At 50.5% G+C, this 20,635-nt stretch overlaps 1 protein-coding gene across 2 annotated transcripts in view; it reads right to left on the reverse strand.

The window, feature by feature from the left end:
• The window catches only part of Plxna4 (plexin A4), a 430,466-nt gene that overhangs the window by 339,173 nt on the left and 70,658 nt on the right, over positions 1–20,635 (reverse strand). For both annotated transcript variants that reach the window (XM_005331088.5, XM_040291413.2), the window contains exon 3: positions 5,150–5,332. In XM_005331088.5, coding sequence (XP_005331145.2) covers positions 5,150–5,332 — 183 coding nt within the window. The remainder of the gene's footprint in view (positions 1–5,149; positions 5,333–20,635) is intronic.

A 20,635-nucleotide genomic window follows, 5' to 3' on the forward strand; every position in this document is an offset into this window, starting at 1 on the left:
CGTGAGAAAAAGGAAAGGGGAGAAGATTGGGCTGGTGGGGCCACATGTTAAAAGGATGGTCAAGTAAGGGCTTACTGGTGTTCAAGAGCACAAAATTAGTCCAGGGGGACAGTACCCAGCTTTGTGGCTCTCCTTATCAGCGTTACAAGGGGAAAAGCATATAATACAGCAGAGGAGATTGGGACGAGACAAGAGGAGGCACAGGAGGAGCAGACAGGTTGGCACGAGGCAAAACTGTCCCGAAGGGCCAGTTTTAGATCCCCAGGATGGTCAGACTAATGACGCAAGGGCCGTCTGTTCCTTTCTGTTCCTTTCTGCTCGTGCCTAACCACGTGTAAACCTGAGGCGCTCAGGTTTGAGAAGCACCTCATGCGGCAGAGCAGACCAACCACACGTGGACCAACTATAGGAACCCACAGGTTTCCAGTCAATGTGGAGATCTAACACGGGGCCTCCGTTTCTTTCCTGATCTTTTCACCCATCTACGGAGCTTTACGTGCCATGAATTTATTTTTAAAGTGGATTCATATTTCCAGAGGAGTTTTACAAAGAATTCCTGGGTGTATCTAGAAACTGGCAGAGCAGCGGCTGGAACCTCTGGTTTGCTATTGCTTTGAGACTCAAGGACTGAAAACGCACACAGAGGAGAAGGACACCAGCTCCAAGCTGTCTGTTTCCACCAACTCTGCTTCTGGCTGATTTCCCTCCTAGACTCAGAGAGCCTAGGGAACACGCGCAAATCGATTTTAAAACACATTCAAGGGGTAAAAAATTAGGATAATTAAATTAATCTGCATGACAATTGCCAATAAAATTTGATTTTTTGTGTTTTATGCTGCTATTGACTCTGCAGGTGGACGCACATGCAGTTCTCAGCCAGAGAGGCTGGTCTGGCCTGGAGCGTGCACGCTTACAGCAAGAGCACCAGAGCTCTGCCTAACCAGATCCAGAGCTCCACCCTGTAAGCACGAGCCGTTCAGCCCAGGAAAAACATCCGGGAAAGACGCAATCACAAAACGAAAGAAGCAATCACACCTCAAGTGGAAGTTTATGATGTTTTGGTTCACAATGAACGTTAGTCTCTCCCGCTAACGTCAGGCAGTAATTCACTGCTGAGCAGCCGCCATAAAATACGATCACTTAGCGAGAAGAAGCAAGATGCAGCGAGGATTTCTGTAGAAATATTTAAGCAAAGGCATCTTGTCTTTCTGAGAGCCCACTGACCTGATTACCCCAACTTGGGTCAAAGGCTTTCAGATTTGTGTGGTCACCCCAAGGCAAGTCAAGATGGTGTTTCCCTTATGAGTTTTACCTGTGGCTGAAATTTTAACAGTCTGTGGATTATTTCTAAGTTCCTAGGTACCTCCTAATGAGTGTAACGTTTCCATGCTGAATTTCTTAAGAGCACACACCTTGAACGCTCACTGTGGGAAAAGGCTGCCAATGCTGTCTATAACACACACACTCACATCAGAAAACATCAAAGACATCCAAATTGGCACTTTCCTCACCTCCTTTCCCCTTGCCTCATGTGATGTGTGCACTTGAGGAGTGAAATTACGGTCATCAAAGGCAAGGTTGCAAATGACTGGGACTCACACCTTTCAAACACAATGAAAAGTCAGTAATTTTGAGGGCAGCCTATGGATAGCTACAGTCTAGCCCCTGGGTCCCTAAAACCCAGAGCCAAACTTTCTTATTCTCAGTAAACCCCCAGCCTCCTTTCTGCCCACCCTGCCCACTTTGAGTCCCTTGTCAACTCTGAAAGGCCCTCGACACACACAGGAGATTATTACAGGGCTCAGGGACGCCAACTCTGTAATTACGGCTACCGTATGATTTCCATTATTCTCACCCCCTGATCTCGGTTGCTCACAAAACTGGCTGCAAAATCCTCCCGCAGCCCCAAGTTTGTCATGGCTGGGCCTCTGCCCAAAGGGTGGCCATGGGCGTGATCAGCTCAGGGGGAAAGCAAGTCAGATATCACAAGGAAAGGGGCGTGGCACCCAGAGAGCTGGGGCGGTGGAAAATTTTATTGTTTAGGAAAAATAAATAAACAGGCCACTTTTGCTTTTTATTATTTCAAACAACAGGCACCGTGGCCCAGCCTTCCTTCCCCACTCCGACTGTCCCCTGGGCCAGCTGTGCTGAGCTGGCAGAAGCAGTGGCTGGGCCTGAGCAGAACTATTAAGAGGCTGCCAGTCTGAGCCCACGGAGCAGAAAGTGTGGCCCTGTGATGGCGCCTCTTCCCAGGGGAACAATGGCTCGGTCCCCCCACACGACCCTTCTGCTCTTGGCTTTCAAATTTTATGCCTCAGCGGCCCCACCAATGCTCTGGAAATTAAATATAATGTCCCAAGTGGCTGAAAGAGAACTATGTAAACCCACCAAGGGAAAAGATGGGAAACGCCAGCCTGGGGTGACTTGGCTCCTGCCACCTGTCCCTGCCAGTATCTGAGGGTTGTTTCTAAGTGTTCACTCACACTCCTTGGCTGTCCTCCTCCCTACTCCTGGGATGTGCTGTGCATGAGCTCCCTGGGAAGGGACAGGGGACATTGCCAGCTGCCAGCTGCCTCAATCCACCCTTGGACCAACAGCATGCATCTGCAAGGTGACTCTCTCAGGTTTACAGTGCAACCATGACTTGAAAACATGTGTTTTTGTGGTTTTTTCCCCCTCAATGATTGCCTGTTATGTGCACTGAACTTTCTATGTTCATTTCACTGACACCGTATTCCAGCCAGGTCAGACAACGACAATAAATAAACCCTCATCCAGGTTTCATTCTGTCTTGCCAGTGAGTTGCATGATCCTCTGGCTGTCGATAGGAAATTTGGCAGATAGGACTTTGAGGTCAATGGAGGATGTCACTTTTTCCATTGCACTGAGACTGGGCTCACTGCAGGGAAGGGCCAAGCACCCCCGTAGAGTGTTGCCTATTTATTTATTCTCAGTAGTGTTTATTCCCATGGGAGCAGGCAAGATGGTCAAGGGACGCTGGATGGGATGGTAAGAGAACCAGTCAGCAGCTTTCCATCACCATAACAAAACACTGAGATAAATAACTTACGGATAAACCATTGATTTCTGACTCATGGTTTGGGAAGTGCCAGTTTAAGTTCTGTTGGCCCCATTGTTTGGGGCCTGCAGAGTGGCAGTACATGGTGACCAGTTCTGTAGCAAAACTGCTTACACCATGATCCAGGGAGCAAAAGGAAAAGGGCAGGCACTAGGGTCCCACGACCCCCTTTAGGAAGACTTGCCTCCAGAGACCTCAGGGCCTCCCATCGGCTCCCCTCCCCAAGGTTGCACCACATTCCAAAGTACCACCCCCGGGGACCAGGCCTTCAACACACGGTCCTTTGGGATTCGGCGTTCACTTTTTGCAGCCAACTGAAACCATCAAATAATAGCAAAAGCGGCCACCTGAACAACCAAGGGAAGTGTCCACCAGAGCCCTCCCTGCTCAGTGGCTTTCGCGCTCCTCCCCTCGGTGCCCGCGGAGGCTCATGGGACACAACTGCAGCAAGTCTAGAGGCTGACTGCCCGCCCACTGCCAGCCGGAAGCCGCAGACTGAGGGACCAAGGCACTGGAGTTGCCAGCGTGTCCCAGCAGCTGCAGGTGATGGGAGGAAGGACCAGGAAGGCGGCAACAGTCACACCCAGGAGCTGCGTGGGGACATCACCCCCACACCTTCCAGCATCTTCTCCAGGCCTCCACGAGACTCAGTTCAATACGTGAGTGGGCATCACAAGGAGCCATGAGCAAGACAAAGTTCAGTCGTACTTACTGTGTTCTCAGAAAAGGCAGGAACCCATGAAAGGGGATTTTTGAAGATGTGTAGACAAATGGGGAAATCGTTTTTTGGTTTTGACACAGATGACAGGACCCTAAAGTCTGGTCATTATGTCCTCCTGGGCAGTGCCACACAGGCAGGACATTGTCCGTCACCCTCACAGAGTGTGCCATGAACCTCCAGCAGTGGACACTGCCTTCTTGTCCAGATGTTTCCACTCGATGCTCCACGTGCACATCCCCGCTCACACACACGTCTTGCCTTCTACACTGTCACATTCTAGACCTACAAATGGTGCCACAAAGGTAACGAGTTCAACAGAAAGAAAGATTTCTGAGTCGTTGCATAGTTGGCTGGTAGATCAGAAATAACCTTCTAGAATATGGCACAGAACATTTCCCCTGGACCATCCAGAGCCAATGCCCAGAAATACAGCAAAGAGAAAAGTAGGGATCAAGGTTCAGTCTCCATCACACAGTGCCTCTTTACTTAGCCCGAATCACACAACATCCAGAGATTCTAAGGCAAGTCCATCACCAAAAGGTCATAGGAAAGGACTGAAGTACAACAGAATATAAGATGGAGAGTGTATAGTGTATAGTCTTAGAAAGACTTCTCACCCCATCAAGGAAGACATGCTGTGGAGCCAGCTTCAATCCAGTGAAATAGAAAACCCCGAGCAAGGAGCATCCCTGGGTGGACGGGCTCTCCCAACACTGCTGACGAGCCAAGATTATCCAACACCCCAAGGGCCAGCCAGCTTCTGCAGGTCAAGGAGGACAGTCCAGGTCCTTGAACCATATTTCCACCTCACCTTAGGCAATTCCTATTCTTGCCTGGCCTCCACATCTCCTTGTCCCACAAGTTGGCTTTTAGCCCCATTAGCAACTCTAACAGGTCTGCGTGTTCCTCCATCTGTTCCCTAAATGGATTCCAGATGGATGCACCAGCCAGAAGGGCTGGAGCAAGAGGAACAGGCCTGCCCTGCCCCCTCCTCCCCCCTGCCCACTTCCCCAGCCACCCAGACCTAATAAAGCCCTTGCCGCAGGGCACTAGCCCAAGTTGAACAGAGTACACTGTTTGGAACAACAGAGCAAGCGTGCACTCAAACCTTTCCTAGGGAAGAGTGCACCACACTCACAACAGCCTGGTTCCCACAACAACCAAGGACAAAGGCATAAAAAAAAGAAAGAAAGGCAATCGTCCTGACCTCCAGCAGCCTACCTCCCTACGTCAGACCAGTCTTACAGCCCGTCAGGCGCACAGCACAGGAGTAAGAAACCGCGAGATATCATCATCCCAGGGGAGCAGCCTGTCTCCACAACCATCCACCAGCAGCACCTCATTCCTACCTTCTTCAGCTTGCCACTCTTGGTGCCCACGAAGGCTAGAGAGTGATTCTTGTAGACGTAGGCAATGACGGAAGTCATGCGGTCCCTGTCCTCTGTGAAGACCGGGATGCCACGCACCATCTCGGACACTCCCAGGGGAGCATTCATATCCAGGCCACAGAAGTTGTCATCGATGGTTAAGAGCTGAAAGGAAAAAAGAGACGAATCAAAAAGGAGCTTCGGGGCCATTGTCTGAAGTCAGAGAACTCTAGAGCCAGAAGAATCCTGGATCTAGTACAAATCCTCCCTTTTTAGAGGGACAAGCTCAGCAGAGAGGAATTTGGTGACCTCTCAGCAGTCACTTACGGAGGCAGCTGCAGGACCATGACAAAAGAGAATCCCTAGGGTCTCCTTTCACCAGACTCTGTGACCTCTCTGCCCCTCCTTGGACCCTTCCAGGCACCATCTTGGTGGCTTTGATTGCCTGTCATCACCGGCACATGGAGAAGCATTGGGCCAGTATCTGATGAGCATGGCATGGAGAGCTGGGCCCAGGTGTAAGAGGGAAGCAATCTTCACATGTACACACCTGCTGTGGAGCAGACGTGCCAGTGGAAATAAAGAACTAGATGCACGAATGCATAACTAACAGTCACAGCGGAGGCCTATGCAGGTGATCAGCTGGGGAAAGGAGGAGCGGGAGAGGGAAGTCTGTGGAACTTCCCGTCTTAGGGAACCACGGTAGTCCCTCACCAGCCAATCCTAGGGCATCCCCATCTCTTAGGGCACAGCAAAGAGGGGCAACCATGACCTTGTCATGCTGGCAACTTGGAATCCAAGTTCCCCAAGATGCTCCACTTAGCAGGGTTCTTTGGAAACATCCTAATGCAATCTATGGCATCCATAATGGAAAGTCTTGAGAAGAAACATGTTTACCCAATCCTGGCCTATTATATGTTTCATACCAAATATAGATATTTGGTACCAGGGGTGCTTAAACACTGAGCCACATCCCCATCCCTTTTGATTTTGAGACAGGGTCTTGCTAAATTGCTTAGGGTATTGCTAAGTTGCTGAGGCTGGCTTTGAACTTGCAATCCTCCTGCCTCAGCCTCCTGGGCTGCTGGGATTACAGGTGTGTGCCACTTTGCCCGGCCCTTTTAAGCAATAACACCTGTCGGCCTTCCTTAAAGACACTCCTGAAATATCCTATGGGACACACCAACCCAACTCTTTGGTTCCAGGGAGCACAACCTCAGGGGTCAGGAGCCAGCAGGGAGAGCTTCTTGGCCAGATCCCCACAGCATTTCTGCTCAGTCTCCCCTTTTTTCCCATGAGGCCTCCAGATCCCCAATATAATGAGGGGTACCCATGCAACACTGGTGCAGAGGCTGCACAGTGACTTGCAAGGAGCCTCCGGCTCTCTCCACAAACAGCCTTGGTTTGGCTCAGGCCTCTCCCAGGCGCCAGGAACTTACTGGATTTTCCACCCTTTCTTGGAAGCACTGTGTGGCCTCAGAAGAGTTACTCCGTCTTCCTGTGCTTTTATTTTCTGCTCTATAAAGACGAAGGAAACAATCCCTGCTTTTTGATGGGCCACCATAAAGCCTATTGCGCTCATGCCTGTAAATGTCTTTGGATCTTTCAGAAAAAGGAGTGAAATAAAATACAAGGTGTCACTTTTTTAAAGGCTTCAATCCGGCCAAAGCAAGAGAAATCTGGAGAACAGCAGGCAGGCTCTTGCCAGCGCAGCTGTGTGAAAGTGGCCAATTGAGCTCTCCAGGGCCTGGGGCTCCTCCGCTCTGTTCCACGGAGGGGGCTGGCAGCCATCATCCACCTGGGAAAGGCCATGTGCTGAGCATTGAAAGCTCTCTCTGACCTCTCCCCTTTTTTCTCCCCTTCTTCCTCCCAGGCAGTCAGGATGGACAGGGGGAGAGTGTGGGCACGCTCCCGCAGCCATGTGCAGCGCAGATGTCTGCTTCATGCCTTTGATTACTTCTGGTCTCTCCTACATCATCTGGTCCACAGCCCAGACCAAACTCAACTCTCCGCTCTCCCCCTACAAAGAGCCACAGGAGTCAAATTTAGGAGGGAACTTTCCAGGTCTAGGTTGACCTTTATTGTTCTTCCCATGAAGATAAAATGAGGAAGCAGACAGGTAGTAGAAGTTAAAAGGGATGGAGAGAAGAAAGAAAGCAAAGACTCAGGAGAAGGGGAAGCGATGCCCATGCCTTGCTGGAGGTAACCATGGCAACCTGCCAGGCGTTCCCAGGGAAGCCTGGAGCTAGGAACGCTGCTGGTTCTGGCTCACAAGGAATCCACATCCCTAACTTTCCGGGGCTACACTGCTGCAGGGACCTCTGCCATCAGCAACCCTTGTACTTTGTCCATTAAACCCATTTTCCAAGGAGATGAGACTGAATGATTGACTTCTTTGCATAGGGGGAGACTGAGGTGTAGAGCAACATTAGTGTCCCCCATCACCTGGCCACACATATAACCCTCATTAACCTGAAAGTGGGAGACTTCTGGCTTCTCAGTTCCCAGAATTACCTTTCTGTGTGGTCAGATTTGCCAAACTCAATTTTTCCCTTTGATTGGGCAAAAATCAACAGTAAACTATCAAAAAAAAAAAAAAAGAGTATGCACTTCAGCAACTGCATCATCAAATCATGCTCACTCAGAGGCAGAAGGTCAGCAACCTGTGGGTCCCTTTCTCTGCAGCACCTCAGCAGCCAGGAGTCCAGGTGAGGAATTTTTTATCAAAGGGAAGTGAGGACAGCCAACCTCGCAGCCTGAGCCCAGAGCTCGCCCATCTTCCACCCATGCAGCTCCCTGTGAGCCCCTCAGAGACCCACACTGTTCTCCTCTAAACACATGTCAATTAAACATGGTATTCTAGCCTTGTTTACTACAGTATACCACCCAACATCAGGCTCACAAGATCAGATGATCAAACCTTTTATCTTGACATAGTAAGAATTACTGAAAGGGTAGGAAAGGGGGCAGAGGGTGGGATCAGGGGGTAGGAAAGGGTAGGATCAGGGGCGGAGGCTCAGTCTCCTCTCCTGTACCGCGGCAGTTACTCCAGGGTTATCATCAGGCTTAAACGAGGCAAAGGATGTGTGCTGGGACTTACAACATGGCGCTCCATGGCTCAGTTTCTCCTTGTAAATGGGGGCCCAGGTGATGGAGTTTTGACCAAGGCCTTTGACCAAGATGGCTCAGGTCAGCATGGATGCAGCGGTCCCCCAGCTGTGGTGGGGGGGAGGCCTGTTTCCTGGGGCATTAGGGGAGGGACATTGCTCATGGAAGTGGCAGGAAAGAAAATTATGAGACAGGTTTGCAGGGCAGCTCAGCTGCTTCTCATCTGGACAACTTGGTCCTATTGTTCTCTGAGCTTCACTCTCCTGGACTTTAAAGTGGAAGACAGGACCATTGTGAGGCCTGGAGGGGGCAAGGGCGAAGGGCCCAGTGGACTGGAAGCTCTTCAGCACCTGTGTCTTTCCACCCCTTCGATGCAAGAGATTTCACATTGTTTTTGAATGGAAATCCAGCCTAGAACAGGTGAAGGCTGGTGTGGATTCCTGAGCACCCTGGGCAACAGGGGAGGGTGGCAGCTGCTGACTGAGACTCCCCCTGGGCCCCATTAACAGCCAGATTAGAGCCACAGCCAGAGGAACTAGGTCCAGACTCGGCTGTGATCCCCCTTCAGTCACCCCATTGTGGCCACCATGATGATGCTTATTTATTAAAGAGCAACTTCATTCTAACAAGGGAAGCACATAAGCACCCAGGCCATGAGAATCATGTGCTACCCACTAGAGCAGCTCCATCAACATACCTAGAAGCCTTAGAACTACAACTCTGCCCCATCTGAAGGACACTGCATCTTCTTCCACTGCCCCCAAAGCCTTCATGGAATGTGTGAGGTGTCAATTAAGATGGGCGGCCATGCACTCCAGGGACTAGGAACTCAAGCACAGGGAGCATGTTTTATATTTTTGTACCTTTAGCTTAGTGCCTGGTTCATAGTAGGTTAAGATACATATGCTAAATGGATGGATGAGTGGGTGGGGGGTAGATGGATGAATGGAAGGATGGTTGAGTATGTGTGGGGATGGGGGGTGGTTAGATGGATGAATGGATGGACGGATGGATGAATGGATCCATGGAGGGGCAGGTGGTTGGACGGATGGATGGATGGATGGATGGATGGATAAATAAAAGTCTGGCTTTCACAGTGGCTCACAGTGTGCAACCTGGTTTGAATTCCATCTCTGCTACTTAATGCTGTGTGATCTTTGGAAAGTCATTTAACCTCTCTCTAGTTTGCCACCTGTTAATGGGGTTTAAAATAATACAGTGGTGACGATTAAATAATTCAATACCTAGGGAACAGTGCCACCAGTTAGGAAGAGCTATGGAAGTGTTAGCCTTTATTATGGTTTGCCGCCTTTGACGACTCAGCTAGCCTTTGTGAGTCTCAGTATCTCTGAGGAAATCCAGTGTCTACCTCAGAGGCATTATCAAGATTAAGGGGCTAGTGTGGTCAAGTGAAATAGCAAAGGGGGTTCTTCCTAAATATCTGTCAGCATAGGGTAGATATTGGGCCAACCAGGCCAGATGGAGGAGTAGAGAATTGGGATCTCAGATTCAGAAGATGGAGCACTATGCATTAGAACTCTGTGGGGCCCCATCCTGGACCCACTCACTCCATCAGAAAGCCAGAGGAAGGCACCTGTGTCTCTCCACTCCTTCAGGTGAGGTGCCGGGGTTCCAGACACCTGGCCTTCATCTCCTGATGGTTCTTTCCTAGCAAAGGGCTCTACCGAGCAGGACCCCCAACTGGATCTGGGGGCCAAGAGGCCCCACGGAGGCCTCCCCATGGCCTGCTGAGCAGCAGCAGCCCTGGTGAGGTGGTGTGGGGAGCCGGAGCTGACACTCCGAATTACAATCTAATAGCTTACCACGCTTCCCTCGCACACAGCGGCAAAGGTTACCGTGCAATTACGTGTCGCTACATACAAATGACAGAGCAGTTACGGTTACTTTACCAATTACAGGGAAATTGCTCCCACTCTGCAGAGAGACTGGCACTCTGAAAAGCTCTATCATCTCCACAGAAAGGGGATTTTCAATGCTGCCAGTATCCTTCCTCAGGCAGTGCCCCCAGGATCCCGGGCAGAGCTGCAAAGCAGCATCCAAGGAGCTCAGAAGTGTCTCATAGTCTCTGTGGGGCTCCCTGAGAAGGGCTACAGGTGGGGGCAGACCCTGGAGCCCCTCTGTAGTGACCCCCAAGTCCAAGTCCCAGTGACAGATGCTAACGGCTATGCCAACCCATCCTGAGGACCAGAGGGGATGGGGAGGATTTGGTGCCTGATCCTGAAGTCACCCTTGACCCCTGCTAGCATGGCCTCTGCTCTGTTCCTCTGGCACCTCCCCTGCCACAGGGAGCCGTTTTAGCCCTGGCCTGTGGTTGTCCCACCTTTGCAGAAACCCCCCATTGAGTCCTTATTATGGAGAGGTCAGAACTAGGCCAGAGCTCAGTGGTCCAGATGCAGTGCTAACGAGGGAGAGGTCAGCAGGTCCATCCCCCTGTGGGTCAATTAGCTGAGCTCTGGGACAGTCTCGTCCATAGCCACAGGCTGCCCATCTTACCCCAGGCATCAACTGTTAACAAATATCCCAAAGTGATCCAAAAAAGCAGGCCAGGTGAGCCAGTAGAATGGATGGATGGATGGATGGATGGATGGATGGATGGATGGATGGATGGATGGATGGATGCGGGATGCTGCCGACTGCTTGGACCGCAGATGCACCTGTCTGGCTGCCCTGAACCCCAGGATGAGAAATTCTAAGTCAGCCTTGACCTCACCTTGTTCTATGGGCAGCACCTATGGTCCAGCAAAGAGAAAGGTCCTTACCCCTGGGAGCAAACCAGCCCCCCTCTCCTTCCCAAATGGGACAGTGTTGTACAATCTCACTCATGGTGTCCTGAGCACCCCTAAATCCCCTCCAAACTGGGACACTACCCCTCCCATCCATTAAACAGGAAATGAAGGATCTGAGACTTACCCAAGCTCACCCACCATGGGGTCATCTGGGGACTTTTCCTATCAAATCCCCTACTGAGGCACTAAATGAGACAATGCTATTTATAGTTTTTTAGTTTATTAATTTGTTTTGGAGAATTTAAAAGAACCAAGCACTAGGGGAGGCTCCAGGGATATATAGATGCAAAAGTCTCCGTTTCTGCCTTAAGAATTGCCCTTTCCTAGTGATAGAGGTAGATCTAGACTCGACAGAGCTGTCCATGCCTGCTTCAGTTATGTGCCTCGGGGAGGACAGAGGGCAGGACTGCCTGGCCTTGGGCTCACCTCCCAGTTCTCTTGTGTTAGGACACAGTGCCAGACCCCCATTTCAGACAGCATGCTATTCCCAAGAAGAAAATAACTGAAGGTCACAACATCTGACAACCCCATTATACAGAAGAGAAAAATCAAGGCCTGGAGCATGAAGTGGCTCCTACAGTTACCTATCAAGTTACAGAAAAAAATAGAGCTGCAAATCCCCAGTCCAGGAGGAGAAAAGTGATCTTGTGCTGGGGCTTCCTTCCAGGTTGATCAAGGGGGCTTGGGGAGAACAGGAGACACAGGGGGATGAGCTCTCCTCTTTGTTCTCCCCAGAGCCTGGGCCCAGCCAACTCTCCCCTCTCAAGGAGGCCCTAGCCCTTCACCAGAACTGGGTTTCTTCCTTGTCCAAATGGGTCCATTTGTCTCAAGAAAGTGAGAGTTCAAATTTCCAAAAGAAACACAAGTTAGGAGAGAAAGAGGAGGGAAGCCCACAGCTTCCTACTAATAGGACCAGGAAAAGGTTTTTGAATTCTTCATGCCTTGCAGCCCTAAACTTCTTGCCATTAATTACATTTTGCACACACACAAACACACACACACACACACACACACACACACACACGCACACACACCCCAGGAGCTGACCACAGCAGGCCTCTTCTGGAAACAGGAATCAGTGAATTACGCATGTGGGATTTCTTTTTAAAGGAGATATTGATCAGAAAAGCTGTAATAGCTCATGTCTAAATACAGACTCCAGTTGTAAAGCTCTGCAGTACAGGGAGATAATGATCACCCACTTATTGGGAACCATATCTCAAATATGGCCACTGACCCCTAGGGTGTTCATAAATCTACCAGAGTCTGAAGCACAGACTACATTGGCTCCATGCACCTTCCATTCTACCTGCTCACAGGTGGAGGTAAGGTGGAGGTAAGCAGAGAGGGTCCTTCAGGAGTTAGAAACATCTCTGGGAGACTCTAGCAGGTTTAGGTCTGGCCTCATCAGGAAGCCTATTACTTTCTAAGATGCTCCCACATCAGGCTGATCCAGTAATTCTTTCTTTTTTTTTTAAATCTTTTTCTTTTTTTGGTACTGGGGATTGAACCCAGGAGCACCTAACCACTGAGCCACACCAGTGGCTTTTTTTTATTTTGTATTTTACTTAGAGACAGGTTCTCATTGAGTTGCTTAGGGCCTCTGTAAATTGCTGAGGCTGGCTTTGAACTCACGATCCTCCCACCTCAGCCTTCTGAGCCACTGGGATTACAGGTGTGCATCACCATGCCCTGCTGGGAGTGATCATTTCTAACAAAGAAAGAAATCTGAAAAGCCTGACTCTCTAGCCTTCTCTTGGCTTCACCCTTCTGCATAAACTTTCCTCTCTCCGTGATGATTCCTAACCCTCTCTGGAAGGGCTGCTCAAGATCCAAGCCAGGGAAGTGCTGCTCCAGGTGAAGCTTGTCACCAGCACCCTGGCTGTGAGCACAGATGATGGAGAGAGAAAGTGGGATTTGGCCTCACCCACTTAGTTGCTAATGTATCGTTTCAAAATGATTCTTTATTGTGTCTTTTTCAATGAGATTGTTAAAAAAAAAAAAAAAAAAGAATGTGTACAGAGAAAGGGAGGGAGATCCATCAAGCCACCGCCACAGTAACCTAGTTAGACAAATATGTTATTCAAGGGACTCAGTGAAAAGTGTCTCTGGTTGGAAAAACAACCCAACAAAATTGCAGCTGAGTTTTCCAAGAAACACAGCCCTACTTCCCGGCATCTCACAAAGGAGAGGAGGGGGCCAAAAACCATGATATAAGGTCATCACGTTTTAGGAGCTCTGTAGGGGTGCAGGGTGGCTTTTCATGCAGATATTCATTGAATTAGAGAATGCACTTAATTACCTATGCGATAAGGAAAGCTCTAGACAAAGGTAACACTTTCTTTCACATTCATTTTGAAATCTGTGCTTGGAGACCAACTGTGGTCCCATGTCACCAGATATCTAAGAGGACTTTCATGCATCATGATAACAAGCGAGCCTTCTAGTAGGGAACTCAGGCCACTAATTTGAGCCATATTCCCAGGAGAGGGGCATTAATCCAGACACCCTTTCTTCAGACCAGGCTGAAACCAATAGAGCTCTGGCCATGCATCCCTCCCCGGGCTGCAGAGCAGAGCCAACAAAGCGTAGCTCAGTCGGGATCCAGGGGGTTGGACCCCTGACCTTATCCTCATTAGCTGAGCTACTGAGAGCACTGACAAGCAGCCAGGGCCACAGCACAATGGCCTGGGGAAGGTCTGGACTGGCCAGCGCAGTGGGCCAGCCTGGCCAGAGTAGTACAACTCTGCAGGTGGCAGCCAGGCCCAAACTGGACCCTTGGGAAATTCCCGGGGATCTTCCCCACCTTGTAAGCAGTACTAACCCCAACCCACTGGGATGCTGCCCCCTGCCTTTCCATCCCCAGAAGCCCCCTGTCATGAGCAGATACATCCCACACCACCAGCCCATCAATCCCCAGGCCCCTCTCTCCCTCCCAGCCGCCACTAGAACTGTAATTGAAGCATGGAACACCACAATGATTAAGTTTGTGTGTTTTCTGGCGGGTTCAGGGAAGCAGTGGCCTGGCTCGCCAGGCTGAATTATAGGGTAGGTCATTCTCTTATTAGTGGGAATAAATTTTATTAGGCCACTCTTGTTGCCGTGTCTCTTCCTCAGGCCCATGTGAGAGTCTGGGTAATGCTGCCAGCATGCAGGGCAAAGCAGCCGTGCCAATCCCATTACATTCTGCAACTCCGACAGAGACGCAGTGACCACGCAGGAATAATGCTGGCTTTCTCCTCCCAGGGGTCCCAGTTCATATGTGGGGATAGCATCAGGGAACAAATCCACTAGGAATAAAAACCAGAGGCAGAAGGGCAGAAGGCTCTCTCTGTTCTTTCTTTTCCTCCTTTCTACTAACTTTCTTAATAAAAAAGAAATAAGTACAAGCCAGGCGCAGTGGTGCACACCTGTAATCCCAGTGGCTAGGGAGGCTGAGGCAGGAGAATTGTGAGTTCAAAGCCAACCTCAGCAACTTAGTGAGGTCCTAAGCAACTCAGTTAGACTCTGTCTCTAAAAAAAAAAGAAAGAAAGAAAAAGGCAGGGGGAGGCTGAGGGCTGGGGATGTGGCTCAGTGGTTAAGTGCCCCGGGTTCAATCCCTGGTACCGAACAAATTTTAAAAATTTTAAAAAAAGAAAAGAAAATTAGTGCAGAGTGTCAGTGTGTGGAGTTTCCTTCCACTTTGCAAAAACTAAGGGACTCCTGGGGATGACAGTGGGAGGGTGTGGCTGGAAAAGGATTCTCTCCTTCAAATACATCCACTTCGCCTCCGGAACACAGTCTTGTGGAAGGAAAACATATGTCAGGTGACAGGAGATACATCTCCCGGCCTGGGATGTTGAACCTAACATCTGGGTTAGGCATAGTCCAAAGCTCTCAAAAGGCCGACATTGATGGAGAGAGAGAAAAAAAAAAAGAAAGAAATCTAACAACTAAACCACTGTGACATCATTACACCCCTTTCTCACTCATTGGGTGTGTTATAACTGAAGGTGGACATACAGGATCATGCTGTGAAAATGTTGTGAACTACAGATCCCACATGCTCTGTGCCTATCATTAGTTATTAATTCTGGGTATTTATCATTTGTACTTCATTAAAGGCATAGTATTTTATCAGCTCCTTCTTGAAGACAAAATTTGTGCAACAGAGCAAAAGGGAAACTGCTTACCAATCCTGTTACATCTCACAGGCTGATGCTGGCTGAAACCCAAAGATGCAGATTCCCCAGTGGGTATCCCGGCCAAGATGCCTCCTTATGTGGGTGATGGGAATTGAAGGAAAGGCCCAGAAATGCACATCTGTCCTGGTAAGCAGGCCCAGTCTCTGTGCGGATGGAGAAGAGGTTCAGCTTCCCATCTGGGCTGGGCTACAGCATACTGTACAAGGTGGGCGTGTGTGAGTGCGCACGCACACGTGAGAGAGGAATCTCACTGTATCTGCTGCCGAATGTAGTGTGTGGGCGTGGGAGAGAACAAGCCACAGAATGAAGGAGATGGAGAGGAACCGGGAGACGAAAACGCACAGGGAATGTGAGTTCAATGGAGACAGGGAGAGAAGCAGAGGGTAGCGGGTAGACATCAAGCGTGGGGAGACACCTAAGAAAGAAAGCATCATCACGTGGAGAGTGGAACTCTGCGCACATGGTATGTGTACAGGTACGCATGCCTCCATGCCAGGCACTCAAAGTGATGTCTCAGCATCGCGAAGCCCTGTGTCCTAATCCCCAGCTTGGTAAACCCTATGCTGAGGTCCCTTTAGCAGCATCCTGTGTTAAAACTCAGCACATGTGCCCACTGGGTCCTACACTACCCTGTTGATCCACTGGCTCCAGGGGAGGCACCCTGGGAGAACACATCCAGCCTAGGAGGCCAACTTCAGAGCCTTTCCTCCTGCCAGGCCCAGCACGCCACCCAGGGCTCAGCCACCATGCTAGGTACCATGCATGCTTGACTGGGGTGGGTCTCTCAAAAAGGTGTTAGCTGGGTGACTTTACCTGAACACCTGGGACAGGAGCCATGGTGAGGTGAGAGTGGAAAGACTTGATTCTATCAAGATGGGGGTTGCCATACACCAGGCCACCAAATGCCAAACCAGAAGGCTGCAGGGTTGAAAGGGGAAGGGCTTGGGCTGGTATAAAAAATGTGCATGTGTCCACCAACAAGGCCACGAGAGTCCGTGTGGCTTGTTGGGCATGGTTCTGGGCTGTCGTGTGTGAAAACAGTATCAGAGATGAGAAAGGAGGGATGGGGCAGGAAAAGGAGGAGTCTTGGACTGAGGGAGGGCGGGAGCCCAGCAGGAAGAGCCAACGTTGCCTAGCGCCATAAACAACAGGAAACAAGCCCATCTAGTCAGCGCTGTGCTTCCTGCTGACGGGGTAAAGAAAACACCCCAAGTAGACGGGCAGCAGCCAGCCCCGGGCCTGGGACGGCTGCCTGGCCATTCCGGATGCTCGCTTTCGTGGAGTTTCAGGATCTCAGGCGCCAGACAAACCTGACTGTCCAGGCTGGGATGCAAGGGCAGCCTCAGTCCAAGGGGGTGACCCCGAGTCCTCCCCAGGACTGCATGCCAGGGGAAACCAGCGAGTCAAACAGCACGTGGAAATGGGGGTCCCCTCACACCTGTGAGACACAGCACGGGTCAAGAGGTGAGGCTTCAAGTGAAATATAAAAGTGCTCAGTCCCTTGCACTTTGTGATCCTCTTGCAACCAGCAGGGATGGTGGGTAAATCTCAAAGTCAGAGGAAACTTGGTCCAGCTGTGGTTCCCAGCATGGAGAGCTTTTCTGGCTGCAGTGGAACTAGAGAATTCCATGGGCGCCTCGCATTCAGGGCCTGGATCACAAATGCCCTGCAATGCCCAGACCGTCCCTGCACTAGGAACTGCCCACTCAGACAATGGCCAGTAGCACACAATGGAGATAAACCTTGGTAGAAGCCTCAGCTGAGATCTGAATGCCCAGCAGGTTCTAGTCTATTAACTACATGACACTCAGGGAAGTACTTGACTTTTCTGTCCCTCTGTTCCCCCAGCTAGAGAGCTGTCTGCCCTTTCTGTCGTCCTAAAGCACTGCTGAGAGAGGAAAAGGATCTGATAAAATCCTCATAAACCAGCAGAGAGCCTGAGCGTTATCATCAGACAGCATGCTCTGCTCCCCCAACCTCCGTCGGACAGGTGGGAGGTGGTGGTTCTGCCACAGGGACCCAAATTTTCTAGTGAAAGGTCCCTCTGAGGTCCAGCCTTAAAGGAATAGTGAAAAGCTGATTGTGGCTCACCTTCACTCCACCCCCACCCCATCCAGCCCTGCCAGTCCTCAGGCTGACCCTCCTGATGCCTATGGCCACTTCTCAATTCGTCCCAAACTTGGGAAGATTTAAGTGGAGGGAGAGATGGCCACTCCCATGAGCACAGCTTTTGTTCCTGCCACATAGGCCACATGACCCTACTCTGGACTCCTGGGGACTGATGTCATTCCACGATCTTGGCGTCCACCAGCAGGGCATCCATTGCCAAGCACTTCCCCAGGGCCAACACATTCCACCATTCAGCAGCCCATTTGGAGGCAGAGGCTAGTGTTCTGGGAACTTACCCAGGAGTCTGGAGAAAGGGAGAGGAGGTGGAGTCAGCCACTCAAAAATACCTGGACACCAAGCCTGCACTGGGCCTGTTCACAGGACAGAAACCACAGGCTTGGGCTCCTCAGCCCTCCTGTCCTGTCTCCACAGACAGAGGGTCTCAGGGATCTTGCATGGCAGCCTACAAAAGAGGCCAGAGTAGGGACCTCCTGGTGCTGAGCTAGAGAAAGAGAGAATTCAAGTCCTTGTCATTAACTCACCGGGATACCCATTAGTTAACTGTTAGTTTCCTGAGCCCCAGGATGAACTGGAACACCTGACAGGTCCTTCTAGGACTCTTCTTATGGCCAGATCCTCATGAGATCTAAGGAGCAATTTTCAGACACTTGCATATTTGTTCTTGGATACCCCTCTCCATTCTGGCTGAAGAAAACCAGCACACAGGAGAAGGAATGGCTAGAAGCCAAATTTCCCATTCCCCCAAAACACCAGAATATACCTTGTGACCTCCCCACCCTCCACACCCAGCATCTGCTCGGGGAGTTGCATTTCCAATGTGTATTTGCATCTGCAGCAAAACATCCCCAGGAGGAGGCCATTGCTGGCCCCAAGCTCACCTCTGGTGTGGGCACAGCAAGCCTTCTCTGGCTGGCCTGCCGTACAGTAACCACGGGGCTCTATGGGCCCACACCCAGGGGACTCCAGCCTCATGACCCAGCCCTTTTCCCACCTGGGGTTCCATGGAAGCCCCGTGGCATAGCAAGCTGAGTCACAGGGGTTCTCTTCCCCTCTCTATCCATCCCCGACTCAACACAGCTGGAGGGAATGCTGGGACCTCACGAGGTAGGCAGGCAGCCCGGGGGTCACAATGCTTCCATCTCTGAGTTCTGGAAGCCTGAGTTTAGGGGGGCGAATGGAAGAGTCCACAAAAGCCTGCTGGGTACCCTGGGACATGCACTGGGACTTAGAGAATTAGGACAACAGGGAATGCAATAAAGATGAATCACTGGTCAGATCCCCTTTTAAGCTGAGTTGTAACAGCCATAAAACCCACAAGGGATCCCCACCCTGCGAAACACAACCCTAAACGTCCACTTTCTGGGCCTTACCCTTCCTCAGCCCATTTTCTTACAGCGGAAACACCACAGAACAGAGGCCACCTGAGATCCAAGTGCCACTTCACAGGCCCCAAGGAGTTCCATTCTCAGAACTCCAGGGTTCATCTTGACCACCTTCTGCCTCTAGGCAGGGGAGGGGAAAAGAAACCAACCCAAAGGCCTTGGGAATGGGAAAAGGGAAAGCTGGGCTTGCCAATGCAGCAGACTCCATGGGGCAGCTCAGGAGTCCGGCCTGGCCGATGTCAATGTCGTGGTGAAACATGTGTGGTCTGAGCTGAGTCCAAATGAATTGTAACCAGAGGGCCAGAGCAAAGTAACTCGGGTATCAGCCAAATCAAAGGAAACTGATACTGTGCATTAAAAGCCAGTCTGGCCTTTTTTAGACTGGCTGGGGAGACAACCCCAGCCCTGCTCCGAGTTTCTGGCCTCCTCCTTTCTATTCTCGGCCCCGAACTCGCCTCTAACTTGAAAGGGCTAATTAAAGCCAAAAGAAAAATCAAAAGCTTGTTATCTGGCTCCATTACTCCCAGTCCTGGCATCAGTCTGTCTTGCAAAGCTGTATCGCCTCTGTGCTCTCCAAGGCTACCATGCGGTGTTAGGACCCGCGGCTCTGCTGACTTCCAGGATGAACTTGGCTTTTTGTGCTATGGCAGGGAGCAAGGGCAGGACCAACACCTGCCTGTGGCAGTCAGACAGATCCCTGCAGATGCTGCTGCTCCCAAAAGCACAGCCCAAAAGACAGTTGTGAGCAAGTTTTCTGCAGAGATTGCCAACCCCTCTGATCTCATAGTAAGCATCCTGCATAGACTTGACATCTGCTAACAAAGGTTTTAGGTATGCACACTCATGGGACTATTTATGGCATGCATGCAAGTATGTGTGCAAGGCTGTGCAAATATGTATATGGCATGCAGGTAAGGGGGGCTCTCCTTGAGTGCTGGCTCTGCCACTCATTACAGGATGTGTGACCTTGGGCAATTAGTTGACCTTGTTGGGTCTGAGGTCACTCAAGACAAAATGAGGGTTTAAACTAAGGTACTAGGGTTTGAATATTTGTCCCCTCCTAAACCCAGGTTGAAATTTCATTGCCATTGCAACAGTCTTAATAAGAAGGGCATTGAAGAAGTGGTTCGGCCATGAGGGTTCTGCCCCCGTGAAGGGATTGATTGTTATTAACACAGTAAGGTGAGTTCAGTTCCTCTTGTTCTTTCTCTGGCTTTCTCTTTGCCCTTCCACCACCTTATGGTACAGCGAGAAGGCCCTTGCCAGAGGAAGTCACCTTGAACTTGGATTTCCCATCCTCCAGAACTGTGTGAAATAAATTTCTGTTCATTATAAATTGCCCAGCCTCAGATCTTCCATTTTAGCAGCACAGGGGGAGGACCTATTTCAACATGCCAATGTGTCTCCCCAGAGACCTTTATTTGCATGTGTAATGCACATAGACATAGCCCAAAATCTGGCCGGTTACTGATTATCTTCTTTTGGGAGCAGTCTGTGATTCCCCAGATCATAATCCTGTATCACAAACTTTCTCAAGCAGATCAACCACTACCCTAAACACCAGGTCCCATTCGGGAGGCATTCTCAAAGGTGAAGTCACTGGCCAGGGTTCAACAGGTGCTGGAGTCCCCTCTGTTCTCTGGCCTGGCTCGCATTTTCCCATTGGTTGATGCTCTGCCTCTCCCATTTCCTCTGTGGCACAGGGTCTCCTGGCCTTTCCGGTCCTCCAAATAGGGATGGAATCTTTTCATTTCAGACCAGGTACCCAAAGTCTGCCCCTGGAAAACAGACTGAGCCTAGATGTCAGAGCACCAAAGGTAAACTCTGCTGGGCTCCTTCTGCTCCCTCTTCACTGC

The sequence above is a fragment of the Ictidomys tridecemlineatus genome, chromosome 2 (assembly GCF_052094955.1).
Source record: "Ictidomys tridecemlineatus isolate mIctTri1 chromosome 2, mIctTri1.hap1, whole genome shotgun sequence".
Taxonomy (NCBI): domain Eukaryota; kingdom Metazoa; phylum Chordata; class Mammalia; order Rodentia; family Sciuridae; genus Ictidomys; species Ictidomys tridecemlineatus.